The sequence below is a fragment of the Ursus maritimus genome, unplaced genomic scaffold (assembly GCF_017311325.1).
Source record: "Ursus maritimus isolate PB19 unplaced genomic scaffold, ASM1731132v1 scaffold_6, whole genome shotgun sequence".
Taxonomy (NCBI): Eukaryota; Metazoa; Chordata; class Mammalia; order Carnivora; family Ursidae; genus Ursus; species Ursus maritimus.
In genome coordinates this window covers 7,394,406-7,405,948 of record NW_024426774.1, presented here as the reverse complement: position 1 = coordinate 7,405,948, position 11,543 = coordinate 7,394,406, and the positions used below count along the sequence as shown (strand labels likewise).

Below are 11,543 nucleotides of genomic sequence, written 5' to 3'. Positions count from 1 at the left end.
CCCCCCCCCCCCAAGAGGAAACAACCATTGAAAGGACTTTACACCACCCTGGAAGGAGCCTTCCACTCTTTCCCACGTGACAGATGACAAAAACCTGACTGGGTGACATGTGTGGGGAGGGTTAATCAGATGAAAACAGCCGCCAACAAGCCCATAAAAACCCCTAGACTTAGAAACTTGGGTGGCAACCCTCTTAGGTCCCCTCCCTCTTTGGGAGCTTTGTACTATTGCTCAATAAACTTTGCTTTGCTGCCCACCACTCTTCGTCTGGTCTACCTCTTCATTCTTCAAAGCGGCGTGACCACAACCGTGGGCACTAAAGGAAAAGAAATCCCACAAGGCGAGCCCAGACGAGGCACTCCTACGCACCGCCAAGACAATGGGAGGAATACTGAACACCCCTCAGTCACGCTGCCCAAACAGTGTGTTCTGCACACACTCACACCAATAATAAGCAGCATTACTTACACGATGATCAAGGCTCAAATGTGTTCCAAATTCTAATACGTACTACGATACTGATTTCATGTAAACTGTTACTTTAACCTAAGTCATTAAATCACTTACAGAAAGCACTGATCTCTCCAGTTAATTTAGAATATTTGGTCCTTGGCACCTGGGTGGCTCAGTCAGTTAAATGTCCGACTCTTGATTTTGGCTCAGGTCATGATCTCAGGGTTGCGAGATTGAGCCCCCCATTGGGCTCCACATCGGGCGTGGGGCCTGTTTAAGATTCTCTGTCTGCTGCCCCCCTTCCCCGTCTTCTCTCTCTCCCCCATCTAAGAGTATTTGGTCCTCACAGCTATGTGACAGGACTGGTTCAGACAACACGCACCCACTGGATGTCCATGCCCTGGGTGAGCTGCTCCAGTGCCACGAAGTCCCTGTGCTCGTTTTCCACCCATTCTTCTTCCAGCCTTGAACCCAATTAGTGATACCTACAAGAAAAGCACACTCACAGTCCACTGAGCTCGAATGTCCTGGTCTCCTCCTCCCAGACTTCCCTCTTCTACCCACTCTACTTGTCTTCACAGCGGTGTGTGGACTTGCCACTGGCCCACACAGGCTGTACTCTGGCCGGGGACACAGCCCTGGCATACTCCTCTGCTTATCCCTTTGCTCGGACTGGTGCTGACCCACAGCTCCCAGCCTAAGAGGACGCCTCCTCCACCTCTTCCACACCCCCTCCCCGTGTCCTAAACAGGATTATTTCTCAAAGGAGCCAACAGCACGTCACCTTAAGTTACTTATGCATATTTACAGTCGAAGGACCACGAGAGCAGGGACATATCTACTCCACTGCCCTATCTTAGGAGCCTGGCCCATAAGACACGCCTACGTGGCAAACTCCAGAGCAGCAGAACGGGCTCCAGAACCCCCAGCTTTCTCTTTATACCCCACAAACCAACTGTTGTCCTTATTTGCCATTTGGATCTTGCCCTGAGACAATACCTCCTACACAAGAAAGAAATACCTATTTTCCTTCACGTTTACTAGGAAAACACTAGAAGTACAATGTGAAAGCTTACCATTTATAGTAAACATACTGTCCGTATATAGAACCAACTTCTTGATGTTTTGAGCCTTTGCTTGTTCGATGGCTTTGCAGGCTGCCTTGAAGAAACAAGCCAGTCATCATGCTATAGAAATTGTTCAACTTTCAACATTACTGATGTTTGAAATCACTTCACCATTTAAGCATTCTTTCTTTTTCTGTGCTAAATGTAATGACTATATGCTCTGTGTGAAATAACGCTACACATACAGTTCTGTTTGCACATCTATTTGAAATAACTTAAAATTTTTCTGGAAAATTCCTATCCGTCAGAGTCATTAGTAACCCCAAACCAAGTTTCTGGACTCTGAGTATCTTGTGCACAGAGTGTGTACACAGATCACTGCTATGACAGACGTACTCTCAGTGGAAAACGTGTCTGACGACTTACGTGAATTTCTGCTCGCTGGTTGGTCTGCCGCCCGGGAAGCCTACTGCCTATGTTCCTGGTTTCAAAACAATACAAAGGAAAATGAAATCAATTAAAAAAGCTAATTTTCAAAGTGATTCCTTAAATCTCTTACTAGACGATAGGCTGGATACATTTTTTTGACACATGAAAGCATCATACAAAAAAACCAGCCTTTAAAAATCAAACCAAGAGTACTAACATTTTATGGAAAAGCACCATGGGATGGTCTTGTGAAGAATACACAGACACTCGGTGCCACACAAGCTCGCCACCTCTTACAGGGTTTGAGGCTAAAATGGGGTACAAAGGGAAAGAACTCTGTAGACCACAAGTGGAAAGAAATGTAAAGTCTTATTGTTACTGAACAGTTTCTGTTACATTATGTCCAACGCTGCTGCGGGCACTTGTAGATGCTGGAGACAAAGCCCAGAACTGATGTGGCTACTTCACAGGCTCAAATCCCTTTTACGTTGGCTTTTAGGGCTGCCGAGTGTATCTGAATGATCACACTTGGCACCACCCTGACCTTGTGCCTTGTGAAAAACCAGAGGTAACCTCTAAGCTCACATGTCCTCAGAAGAGTCGTGGGGACATGACGGGCTCCAAGTCTGGTGACCTTGGACATCCTTGCCAAAACCACCCCGCCGGAGACAAGTGACTCTCCTCGGGGGCAGGGAAGTCATCTGGTAGAAGCCATCAGCGAGACACAGACTCGTCAAGATTCAGGGCACAGAAAGCAGTGCTGAGGTATTCTACATTCTGAAGACCAAAGCCGTCAGAGTAGACATGAACCAGAGCTCGTTCCTCTGCTACCTGTGGCTCAGCTAACCGAACAATAAGCAATCTTGTGTCACGCCTTGACAAGTTTTAGAATGTGATTCACTTCGATTTGAAGCCTTTTTTGTTTACTCACAAAGGATGGCCCGGCCCCCAGTAAACACCGATTCCTGCTCGTGCCCTCCTCCGCCCGTTACTGGAGCAGCAGCCATCAGTGTAGACGACGACAAATTCTCCTGGAAGAGGGAACTTCATGAGTGCCACTGCACATGGTGCCAAAGCACCAAAAACAGAGATTCGTTTGACAAATTCACAAAGCTTGAATTCACGTTTTAAACTGAGAAAGTATTGTACAATGTGATCCATATTTTCTGTCTAGGAAAAATGATCAATTTCTTACACAGGGGCCCTCGACACATCTTGATTAGCATGCACTCACGTCTCAGTTCCCAGGATCATAGGCAAATTAAAGGTAAAGGCAGTCATTTTGTGAACCTAGGACCCACAGCGGTGAGGGCTGCCGCTGCAACCCCCACTACAGAGGTCAGAACAGTGCCACTATCCCTCTCCTCACGGAGGGCTGTCATTGCAAACAAGTAGTGCCCTGGCGGATAAGGACCTGTCCGCCAGAGTCTAGTCCTCCAACAGATGTCGGTCTAATGTTTTTTTCTTAGTATATTTGCCTCTAGTAAACTATGGTCCCGTGTCTTTGCTTCTTTGCATCAAGACAGAGGGTCAGGGGCACCTTGTGGCTCAGTCGGTTCGTCTGCCTTTGACTCAGGTCATGATTGCAGGGTCCTGGGATTGAGCCAGCCCCCCCTCCCCAAGTCAGGCTCCCTGCTTCTCCCTCTCCCTCTGCTGCTCCCCCTGCTTGTGCTCTCTGTCAAATAAATAAATAAATCTTAAAAAAAAAAAAAAAAAAAGACAGAGGGTTTGATCAACATACCAATGCTGTAAAGAAGTAGGTAGAAGAAATCTGAGGCCACTGATGACTAGAACACTCTCTGCAGGGGGGGCAGAAGTCAGGCTGGCAGATCTTGAAGAGCAGGGCTCTGGGAGCAAACAGGGGCCCTGTACTGTTTGTCAAAAGGATAACAGACTGGACAAGGCAGAGGCAAAGGGAAAAGGAGGGAGGATGTTAAAGGAAGAACACATTCCTAGCCAGAGTGGGGCTGGGAGTGTGGGAGAACACGGGTGTTGGATAAGAATCCTTGGTTCAATCGAAATTGACACCATTAACACAACGGCCTTTGTGGTCACTGAATTTCGTCTCAACTGCGAGTACCTATCAGGCACTGCATTAAATGCCATTGTAATTCAAGCTACTGTTAGTACCTTGGAAATGGCTCATCTCCCAATTACTCCACACATATGTGCTCTGATGACTACTGGCAAGTAACCAAATCAAGAACATTTGGGTTTTTTTTACATAACTGCAATATCGATTTATACAGTTTTAATGCAGCTTGACAAAAAACATTTTCTATTGGTTTTCCTTGAATTATAAGATAGTTTATTCTTGGAGAAAACTTGGAGCCTACAAATATACTGATTTATACAAAACTCCTGCTTAACAAAAAAAAAAAAAAAAGAAAAAAAAGAAAAAAAGCTACTTACTCCTATTTTCTGTTCATACATGTAAAAAACAAAATAGGAAATTTATATACCATAAGTCACTAAATATAAACTGATCCCTGGAGTTAAAAGTAGAGGAAAAATTCATGACTATTTTGCTTCTCAGGACTAAGAAAAACCATTTATGTTTTGCAAAGGCTAAACGTAAATGGTACACATACTCGTACTAAAAAAGAGCTCTGTCCAGTCCTTTCTTCTTTTTTAAAGATTTATTTATCCATTTGAGAGAGAGAGAAAGAGAAAAAGAGAGAGCGCTGGAGCACCTGTGCGGGGGAGGGGCAGAGGGTGAGGGGAAGTGGACTTCCTGCTGAGCACTGAGCCTGACTTGGGGGCTTGACCCTGAGATCAGGACCTAAGCGGATGCCAAGAGCCAAATGCCTAACTGACTGAGCACCCAAGCATCCCCCAAGCCCTTTTTTTTTAAGATTTTATTTATTTATTAAGAGAGAGAGACAGCCAGCGAGAGAGGGAACACAGGCAGGGGGAGTGGGAGAGGAAGAAGCAGGTTCCCAGTGGAGGAGCCTGATGTGGGGCCTGATCCCAGAACTCCAGGATCACGCCCTGAGCCGAAGGCAGAAGCTTAACAACTGAGCCACCCAGGCGCCCCCCAAGCCCTTTCTTACTTAAAGAAGCTGAAGCCTTTGCATTTTCTCATAGTGACCTGAAATGCTGTGTGCACAGAGAATATTGGTGTTTCCAAAGATTACTGGTTTTCATTTATAGGCCACATAATGCTTTTCTGATGAATGTCCAAAGTTCTAATAATTCTGCACAGTTCAACCAATATAAAATAGTAACCTTAGAAATTTTTAAAGAAACTTCAGATGAGAATGAAAATGCTAAACATTAGCTCAACTTTCCCCTATTAAGTCGGAAAAGTTCTTACACTTATTTTCATGATTATTATATGGAAAACTTAAAAATCCAAGAGATATACCCATATAAGAAAACGAGTCTTTGTTAACTGAAGGCACGGATTCCGTGTTCTGTCTCACATGCTTCACACAGGGCTCTGCATTTTCCTCTCCACCCGAGGGCTCACGGAGTCGCTTGTTGGCTTTCACTTGTGATTCTCGTTCATGCTTATTTTCTGTCCCTGAAAGATCGAGTCTACTCAAAACCCAGGAAAATACAAACATAACATGAAATGCTTAAGAATCCAGAAATTCAGTAAGTGATTTAGTATCACTAAATCAGACTTAAATACGCTCTGCCTGTGGCCCTATAGAGGAAATAACTTAAGACGGTCCACACTGTGTCAGATTTTGATGTCCTATGAAAGTACTCTAAATTTTCCATAAGCTTGATAAGGGCGATATGAAGACAAAAGCCACATTTCTATTAAAGTAGAAATCTGGCTTTGACAGAGATAGCAGGGATACCAAGGGTTCTGAATCCTACAGGGTGGGCAGTTTGACAATCTGAGGGACTCTTTACCCAGAAAGAAAACAAGGACCAGAATTTCGTAGATACTACTCTAGATACTTCAACACTATCAATGCCAGGTGGAGAACATCCAGGAAAGTTGAGAGGGTACGGGTAACTGGACCTTAAGTAAACAGACAGTGGGCCACACTGAGAAAGGAAAGTAGAAACCAAACAGCAGAAGAGGCTGGGTCCCTTCAGGGCGACAGTTACAGAGCTTTGCTTCACGAGCTCAGCCAAGGGACGCAAAATTAATCCCAAAGGCGTCTCAAACACTCAGGTTATATGGGAGCAGCTTTTCCTACATTCTCATTTTATGGAGTGGGAATAGGGGCACAGAAGGAGTAACTAATGGTATCTCCAAAATAACAACTAAGCCCAACACTACAGAGTTCACTTTAAGCTCATCCCTAAACCAGGGTTGGAGAAATAGGGCTCTAGTGTTGACTGAACACCTACCACATGGGTCCAAGCCACAATGTCCTGCCTGGAGTAGCTTCTCCACCCACACCTATCAGAAGACTGCTAAAGATTATCTAGGCGAAGTGTGAGTGAAGCCACTACGAAGAGCAATGTTTGGTTTTCCACTCTGCTGTGTTTACCTTTAAAATATTCCTCTAGGGGGGCCCCTGCGTGGCTCAATCAGTTAAGTGTCTGCCTTCAGCTCAGGTCATGTTCCCAGAGTCCTGGGATCAAGCCCTGTGTCGGGCTCCCTGCTCGGTGGAGATCCTGCTTCTCCCTCTCCCTGCAGCTCCCTCTGCTTGTGCTCTCTCTCTTTCACTCTCACTCTATCTCAAGTAAATAAATAAAATCTTTTTTTTTTTTAATTTTTTTTTTTTAAGATTTTATTTATTTGACAGAGATAGAGACAGCCAGCGAGAGAGGGAACACAAGCAGGGGGAGTGGGAGAGGAAGAAGCAGGCTCATAGCGGAGGAGCCTGATGTGGGGCTCGATCCCATAACGCCGGGACCACGCCCTGAGCCGAAGGCAGACGCCCAACCGCTGTGCCACCCAGGCGCCCCTCAAGTAAATAAATAAAATCTTAATTAAAACAAAAAAAATTCCTCTAGGGACTTTACATAAGTAAATCCAAAAACACAAGTACAAGTCAAAGGGTTAATTGTGCAGAAGTTTAACACCAATACAAATATTGATTTTATCTGCAGTAACAGAGAAAGTTAAATTGGAATGGAAGTTTTTAAAGAATAGGTAAGACTTTGAAGGAAAAGGAGCCCATGTTGTCAGATAATTTTCCCTTCACAAAATTGGGTTGAGTAAGTTAACCCCAAATCAGTTTACATAAATCATGGTAACTGCCAAGCAGCTCAAGAATCCCAAAGTAAAAATATACGTCACAGTAAGAGAGAATCTGGGGAAGGGGCTAACACTTCTGCTTTGACACAGTTCTTGAACATTAAAGATGTGAAATCCCAATTTACATATATAAGCCACCGACTCGGAGGTCTCGGTAAACTTTTAAGAAAGGTGATTCATAGATATAAAGAACTATCCTGCCTTAGTATTTAGAGTATTTAATAAACAGAAGCATACTTCTATGGGAAGAACTGAAGTATGAACAAATTACTATTTGGTTGAACAAAAGAGCTGTGAAAAGGAAGTATTAAGAACCCAACGAAGACAAGAGCCGTACTTGCACATTTGTTTTCTGTCCCAAACGGATTTCTCCACCAGGGCAGAAAATCTAATGGTCACGTCACAACTTCCTTAAAAGCTGCTGGGGAGACAGAGGGTGAAGCTGATGCAGTGAGTGAGGTTCTGCCCTGCTTCAGAAACTCATCCTGCAGGGCAGATCCCTAAGCGTGACTGCCTCTCCCCGAATTCTGCTTTGACCACAAGTGTCATGCTCCCAAAGGAGCAGCTATGCAAAGCTTGAGCATCTCAGTGGGACTGTAGAGAGCCTGCTCAAAAAAAGCAGATTCAAACTATTCTCTCATCTTAATTCACTAGTAAAAAAATTTGTGAGTAAAGCTAATGAGACACAACGTTTTCAAAGTAGGTTAAGATATACAGTTTACCCCCGAACAACATGGGGGTCTGACGCCCTGCTCAGTCGAAAATCTGAGTATAATCTCTGATTCCCCAAACGCTTAACTACTACTGATAGCCTACAGTTAACTGGAAGTCTTACAGATGTGAACAGTTGATTCACATGTATTTATATATGTCCTATACACTGTAGTCTTGCAATAAAGTAATGGAGAGTAGAAAATGTTATTAAGTGGCGCCTGGGCGGCTCAGTCGGTTAAGTGTCTCCCTTTGGCTCAGGCCATGATCGTGGAGTCCCAAGATCGAGCCATGTTGGGCTCCCTGCTCACCAGGGAGTCTCCTTCTCCCTCTGCTCCCCCCCCCCGCTGGCTCATGCTTGCACACTCTCTCTCAGTCTCTCTCTCTCTCAAATTAATAAATGAAAATTTTAAAAGAAAATGTTAAGAAAATCCTAAGGAAGGACACTTGGGTGGCTCAGTTGGTTGGGCATCTGCCTTCAGCTCAGGTCATGATCCCAGGACCCAGGGATCGAGCCCCACATTAGATTCCTTTGCTTGGCGCAGAGCCTGCTTCTTCCTCTGCCTGCCCCTCTCCCCACTTGTGCTCACTCTCTCTCTCTCTCCCTGACAAATAAATAAAATCTTAAAAAAAAAAAAGTCCTAAGGAAAATTTATAATAAATGTATGTTATATGATAAATGTAATATAATGAAGTCTGCATATAAGTTTACCCACGCAGCTCAAACTCATGTTGTTCAAGGGTTAATTATATTTTAAAAATTTTGTGCTCTCAAGCAGTCACCCTTAGTTCTGCATACTTGATGTTCCTTATAGTGGAACTTAAGCTTCAATTAATTCTACTTTCTCCAACACATGAAACTGTAGGAAACTCTGATTGTGTGACCCTGTCCTAAATAAGAAGGAAACACCATACATACAGGTGCATGCCAGGAAACAAACTACATTCATCACTTAAAAGCTGTAGCCCGTTCAATTTGATAACAGAACAGGTATTTTTTTAAAGGTAGAATTAGGGGCTCCTGAGTGGCTCAGTCAGTTGAGCATCTGCCTTCAGCTCAGGTCATGATATCAGTGTCCTGGGGTGGAGCCCCATGTTGGGCTCCCTGCTCAGCCGGGAGTCTGCTTCTCCCTCTTCCTCTGCCTGCCACTCCCCCTGCTTTTGCACACTCTGTCTCTGACAAATAAATAAAATTTTAAAAAACATATTTAAAAATAAAAAATAAAAATAAATAAAAGAATTAAGTAGAGTGAGGACTCCAAATGGAACAGCAGATTGGAGTCTCAGCTTGTCTCTAATACTGTTACTAACAGAAACCACTAAGCTAAACCATTAAGCTCAACTGCTTTTTGTCTGTTTCCTCATCTGTAAAACAGAAAAATGGAAACAATCATCACATCCTCTGTTTAGAAGATAGCTATACAGACCAAGTGACACTGGGGTATGCGAGGTTTTGAACAGGTTAAAACACCATAGTGATGAGAGCAGCTGACTACCTTCTGAGCCATCTGGGCTTGCAGGCTTTCTGACAAAGGCCCAGGCCTCCTCCTCAGTGGCAAACTTCTTAAATCTCGCAGCAGGAAACCGGTCCACCTGGGCTTTACATTCGCTCCTGGAAGAGAATGCAATGTTACTTCCTTCTCCCTTACTGTTCCTCTTTTTAACAGATTCCTTTCTTAGGTTGGGAACAGGGTGAAAAAGGTTGGGGCTGTCAGCTCGGTGGGGACAAAGGGTCATGCCTGTTTGTAGTTTTGTTTCCTGCCAAACGCTTTCACCCGGTGGTGCTATGTATCAGCCAGATAGTACACCAGCATGTCACAGTTTCCTCAATCTCAAAACCAGAAATTTTGGGTCTTTGAAAAAGGAAATCCTATTAATCATTTCATTACAGCACACAGATAATAAACCCTGATACCATATGGCGGGGAGAGTCCTACTCGTGGAATCCGAAGACGTGGATACAACAAGCCCTATCTGTGTCACTTACTAACCCCAAGAATTTCCTGACCACAGTAACTACACCTGAAAAAAATAAGCCCACCTCCAAGGACCCTTACAGGGATCCAAATTTAGTTTATAAGAATTTCTCTTTTTAAAAACACAGGGAAGACGAGGGTAGGTATTATCAGAGTTTGACTATGTGTAACTATTTCGAAATTCTTTCCCCGAAACAAAAAGGATTAAGTTGAGGCCCCTGGCCACCCTTAAACTACATGCGGCATTTCTGACACTGCCAACAAATACGAAACCGAGTCGGAGCCTGCGGCCGGGACCTGCAAGACCACGTCAGCGGAGACCGGCGGGGGCGGGCCCGGGGCTCCCACTGCCTGGCGGGCCGCAGGACTCCCAGGCGCTCCACCCCCGGCCGCAAGCCGCAAGCTCGCGTCCAGTCCGCCCTGGGCTCGGCTTTGGGGAGGCGCGGCCCACTCACCAGGTCTGGAAGACCCCGGCCTTGCGGCCCCTCTTCACGGCATAAAACATGCTGAGACCGCTGCAGCCCTGGGTGCTGAAGCGCACGGCGGCCAAAGCAAGTCTGCGCGCCACGGCCAGAAGCCTGGTCATCACTCACAACCGGCCATCGCCAAGCAGCTTAGTTCCCTACCTCGCGCCACCACCACACAGACACAATTTCCGGCGGCGGCGCGGGGTGATGACGCGAATACCAGCAGGGCCTGGGAGGCGGGGCCTAGGGGCCTAGCGCTTGGCTCTTTCCAGGCTCAATTTCCCGGAAGTCAGGGAGAAAGTCGGACCTGGGCGGTCCCGGGAGGGGCGGGACCTACGGAGGTGGGTGGGGACTGGGGGCGGGGGCGGGTCCGCGTGAGGGGCGCGGGCTGGGCGGTGTGGGCGGGCGGGACGGCTAGAGGCTGGTATTCTCGCCCCTCCTCCTCCCCGCCGCGGTTTGGGGGCCTGTCCCGGGCCCTCTGTGTGCGGTCCGGGCTGTCCAACCAAAGGCATAGGTGGCTTTCTCCTAACTGTCGCTGAGGCCGGAAGGACTGGCGTTCAGCGATGAGAAAGAGAGCCGAGGCCGGCGGGGAGGGGAGCGCGCCACCCACGTGGGTTCGTGACCAGCAGGATGTCAAATCCTAATGCGCTGGGACCCAGGGAGAACATTCAGTTGTAAAGGCAATTTGTTAGAATTCTGCCCGATATTTGACTTTTGCTCTAGTAAGCAAAACGACTTTTTGAAAAGTCCTGTCCACTGGCAATCCTTACTTATCAAATTAATTTTAAACGACTTTAATTTTCTCTAAGTGTTCAGTTGGGCACCCCTTACCGAACACCGACTGAGCGCTGCCCAAGCCCCAGCTGTGCGCGGTTGTGTAAGACAGTCTGAGCACCGACGAACCGCCGAGATGGGCCCGTGAACGAGGAGACGAGGGTGAAAAGCCACCAGTTTGAGAAGTGCGGGGCAGACACCGGAGAGCGAGACTGCCTGGGCCGGGGCGGGAGGCGGGGGGCGAATACGGTTTTGAAGGGCAGAAAGTTCATTCCCATGCATTAGGCAGAGAGAAGGAAGAAGGAACAGCGAAGGGGAGACAGACCTCCCTGTGGTCAGGTGTGTGCTTATCTGTGAACTCAACATTCATTTAAAAAATTTCAACTTTCCACATTTAAATTTAAATTGGCTATGGTCCATTCCTCATTCCTATTTTTATTCCACTTCAAGATAGCTTCTTAAAAAAATTGTCCTGGAAGCACCTGGCTGGCTCAGT

The 11,543-nt window shown here is 46.2% G+C and overlaps 1 protein-coding gene across 1 annotated transcript in view; it reads right to left on the bottom strand.

The window, feature by feature from the left end:
• The window catches only part of RNASEH1 (ribonuclease H1), a 15,420-nt gene extending 4,938 nt beyond the window's left edge, over nt 1-10,482 (bottom strand). Inside the window, 8 exon segments of the mRNA XM_040622858.1 lie at nt 836-888; nt 891-938; nt 1,530-1,614; nt 1,947-2,001; nt 2,881-2,980; nt 5,317-5,475; nt 9,327-9,442; nt 10,262-10,482. Of these exon segments, the coding sequence (XP_040478792.1) occupies nt 836-888; nt 891-938; nt 1,530-1,614; nt 1,947-2,001; nt 2,881-2,980; nt 5,317-5,475; nt 9,327-9,442; nt 10,262-10,392 (747 nt within the window). The 5' untranslated portion in view covers nt 10,393-10,482.
• Nucleotides 10,483-11,543: the final 1,061 nt, after the last annotated feature.